The sequence below is a fragment of the Olea europaea genome, chromosome 8 (genome assembly GCF_002742605.1).
Source record: "Olea europaea var. sylvestris chromosome 8, O_europaea_v1, whole genome shotgun sequence".
NCBI lineage: Eukaryota > Viridiplantae > Streptophyta > Magnoliopsida > Lamiales > Oleaceae > Olea > Olea europaea.
The window spans coordinates 15,116,631-15,120,074 of record NC_036244.1 but is presented as its reverse complement, the minus strand read 5'-3'; the positions used below and the strand labels follow the sequence as shown (position 1 = coordinate 15,120,074).

At 37.5% G+C, this 3,444-nt stretch overlaps 1 protein-coding gene across 1 annotated transcript; it reads left to right on the top strand.

Annotated features, from left to right (window-relative positions):
* The first annotated feature begins 289 nt into the window (after positions 1 to 289).
* On the top strand, positions 290 to 3,363 carry LOC111398931 (ACT domain-containing protein ACR4-like). Its single transcript, XM_023026094.1, has 8 exons — positions 290 to 440; positions 1,073 to 1,145; positions 1,260 to 1,305; positions 1,400 to 1,514; positions 1,622 to 1,689; positions 1,777 to 2,370; positions 2,460 to 2,564; positions 2,716 to 3,363. Exons 1-8 carry the CDS (start codon positions 437 to 439, stop codon positions 3,022 to 3,024), a joined length of 1,314 nt encoding a protein of 437 aa, XP_022881862.1. The 5' UTR covers positions 290 to 436; the 3' UTR covers positions 3,025 to 3,363.
* The last annotated feature ends 81 nt before the right edge of the window (positions 3,364 to 3,444 follow it).

The window sequence follows — 3,444 nt, the reverse complement described above, 5'->3', positions numbered from 1 at the left end:
ATTAAATAAATAAATAATTTAGACATATAAACTGTTAAGAATAAAGAAATAAAGAAAATAATTAAACACTGTTTATTGGTGCAATTTTTGGTGCATTGGGTTGAAAATGATTTTTAATTTAGTGCAAAATTTGTTACAAAATAATGTAAAATTTACCACAAATTCTGATGTAAGGTTGGAGATGGCCTCAGCAATAGAGTCACCAACCCAACACACGGGCCCACGTATAATATATTCGCTATGGTTTTGGGATATGACTAGATCCAACATTGGAGCATGAATCAACCCTTCTCCCTTCCTTTCTATTTAATTACTGAATCATGAAATTTTGAAGAGAAGCTCAAATTAGAAAGCCCAAAAGAGTTCTGACATTTACATGTACGTACAGTCCATGTATATCTTTACAAAAAGTGAGATGTGATCCTCAAGAATTTACATGGGTATGTTCCATTTCTTGATCCTTTTATTATAGCAATTTAATTAGTTATTTTTCTCTTGGATTGATTCTTTTGAATTGAGTTTAAATTGTTTCTTGATGAAAGCCTGATGGCTTGTTAGTACCAGTTTTTGCTCTGTTTCAAGTTATAAGTCGATTTTTTAAGGATGAGCCACGAACCAACAAAAATTAGTACCAAAGCAGACACACTCCTTCGATTTTTTAAGACTGATTTTATGAAGTCACGCGTTGTTAAAATTCTTGGTGTTTGGTTGTTAAATGTTAGGTGTGTTAACTTTATGACATATTTGGGTGTTTCCAGCCTGTGTTTTGCTATGGTTTCTACTTTCTACACTGACACAGAGCCCCACCTAGCCTGCAGAGGGAGGAAACAAACACATTTTTCAGATGGATTATAAGTTATAAGCCTTCTTAATTATTATGCGCGTTCATTTGTTACAGACAATTTGAAAAGGAGTCACCCTTAAAACCGACAAACAAATCTAAAGATGATTTGTTGTTTGGTTTTATTATCTTCTTTGTGATTGATAATGGAGACTCTCTGATAATGGTGATTCTCTAGTTTTTAAAGTATTTATTAATCTTGGCTCATTGAGGTTATCATTTCTTTCACAGACAGTACAATGAGTTCTTCACTGAACATGGATGATGAGTATGAGAAATTCATCAGGAGAATGAACCCTCCAAGGTATCTTTAAAATTTCTTCTCTCTGTTTATTTTTGTGTACAACTCACTTAAATATAAATTTTATATACTCTTGAGTCTTGAAATTTACTCCAATTTTTCGTGGCCTGTGATCAGAGTTGAAATTGATAATGAATCCTGCGAAAATGCAACGATTATTGAGGTATATCTTGCTCGTCTATTTCGATTCAATCTTGATATCTTGCAGTATGCTTTTTGATTTTGAGAATTTTTGGTACATGTTCTTTTAAATGCAGGTGGGCAGTGCTAACAAACATGGAATACTTCTGCAAGTTGTACAAGTCCTTACTGATCTTAATCTTGTGATAACTAAAGCTTATATTTGCTCTGATGGAGGATGGTTCTTGGATGGTATTGACATTTTCCTCTTCTTTCCATCTCCTAGAATTTTCCCGTTCCAAATTTGAATTAGTATAGCACTGGGCTAAAAACATTGTTGTCGACTTTTTTTCTGCCAGTTTTTAATGTTACTGATCATGATGGAAACAAGATTACAAATGAAGGGATTCTGGACTATATCCAGAAGGTGAATAGTGCTGAACTTGATGATATTGATAACTTTCTCTTTGCATTTACGCGAAAGCCAAATTGTTGACATTGGTTTTCTTTTCAGTCACTTGGTCCGGATTCTTGTTATGCGTCGTCTATGGAAAGATCTGTTGGGGTGATTTCGGGAATGGACCACACCTCTATCGAGTTAATAGGAAGTGATAGACCGGGTTTACTTTCTGAAGTGAGTGCCGTTCTCACTCACCTTAAATGTAATGTGATGAATGCTGAGGTGTGGACACATAATACCCGAGCGGCAGCTGTAATGCAAGTAACCGATGAAGAAAGTGGAGGTCCAATTACCGATCCTGAGAGGCTGTCCAAGATAAAGCGACTTTTATGTAATGTACTTAAGGGAAGCAACAAATCCCGGGAAGCGAAGACTGTGGTCTCTCATGGGGTCACTCACACTGAGAGAAGGCTTCACCAGATGATGTTTGCCGATCGAGACTACGTACGTGCGGGCAATGACGCCATGGTTGAAAGAGAACGACCGGATGTGAATGTTGTCAATTGGGAGGACAGAGATTACTCGGTGATCACAATCCGGTGCAAGGATAGGCCGAAACTTATATTTGATGTAGTCTGCACTTTGACAGACATGCAATATGTGGTTTTCCATGGAAATGTTGATGTCAAGGGGACAGAAGCATATCAGGTATATCATTTTTCTTATGGATATGATATGTATCTATGCAAGTTGGATAATTCTGGGGACTGAATTTTTTTTTATATTAATGTTTAAAGGAGTACTGTATAAGACATATCGATGGATCCCCGGTGAAATATGATGCTGAGAGAGAGAGGGTGATCCAATGTCTTGAAGCAGCAATAGAAAGACGAGTATCTGAGGTAACGACATATTTTACATCCAAAATCAGTGTCTAGTGCATATAGAATTGATTTCCTGCCCCCAGGGGCCAGGATATGCCACATCAGCAGTGGCAGGAGGTCAGATCTGCTATTGCATATGTGTGTGCTCATTTGTTTTCCCTCTCGACAGGGATTGAAACTCGAACTGCGCACAACGGACAGAGTTGGGCTGCTGTCTGATGTCACTCGAATTTTTCGTGAAAATAGCCTCACCGTACTAAGAGCAGAAGTGACAACAAGGGAAGGTAAAGCCGTTAATACATTTTATGTTCGTGATGCATCCGGATATCCTGTCGATCAAAAGATAGTAGATTCTATTAGGAAAACAATTGGACAGACTATACTCCATGTAAAAGGCTGCCCTCAAGAGTTAAATCATGTTCCCCAAGAATCTCCTATTAGGTTCCTCTTTGGTGGCCTCTTCAAGTACAGATCCTAGTGTAATTTTGGTTTGATTAGGTCATACCCCTGAAGTACTAATTATTTGGCCTTTTTCGCACCGGACATTCCCAACCCCTCGACTGATCCAGGTTCGATCACCTTAAGTGACACAGATTAGACATCTTTTGATAAAGCTACCGCATATGTGATTATGGTCTATTTGGTCCATTCCTTAGAAATGGTTCAACATTGTTGGATCCATGAAATCTCAGATTGTAGTATTTGAATCTTGTTGCTGACGCCGAACTGTGTCCAGAATAAATCCTTTGTACAAAAATTTCTGTCTTCTGCTAGTTACTAAATGAAGCAATGAATCAACTTGCACTACTTTTGTTTAGTACAATGAGCTGTAGTTGTCTGTGGCAAGAGAATCAAGATTTGAGATTTTGTTTTGACTTTATCTTTGAACTGGGGTATA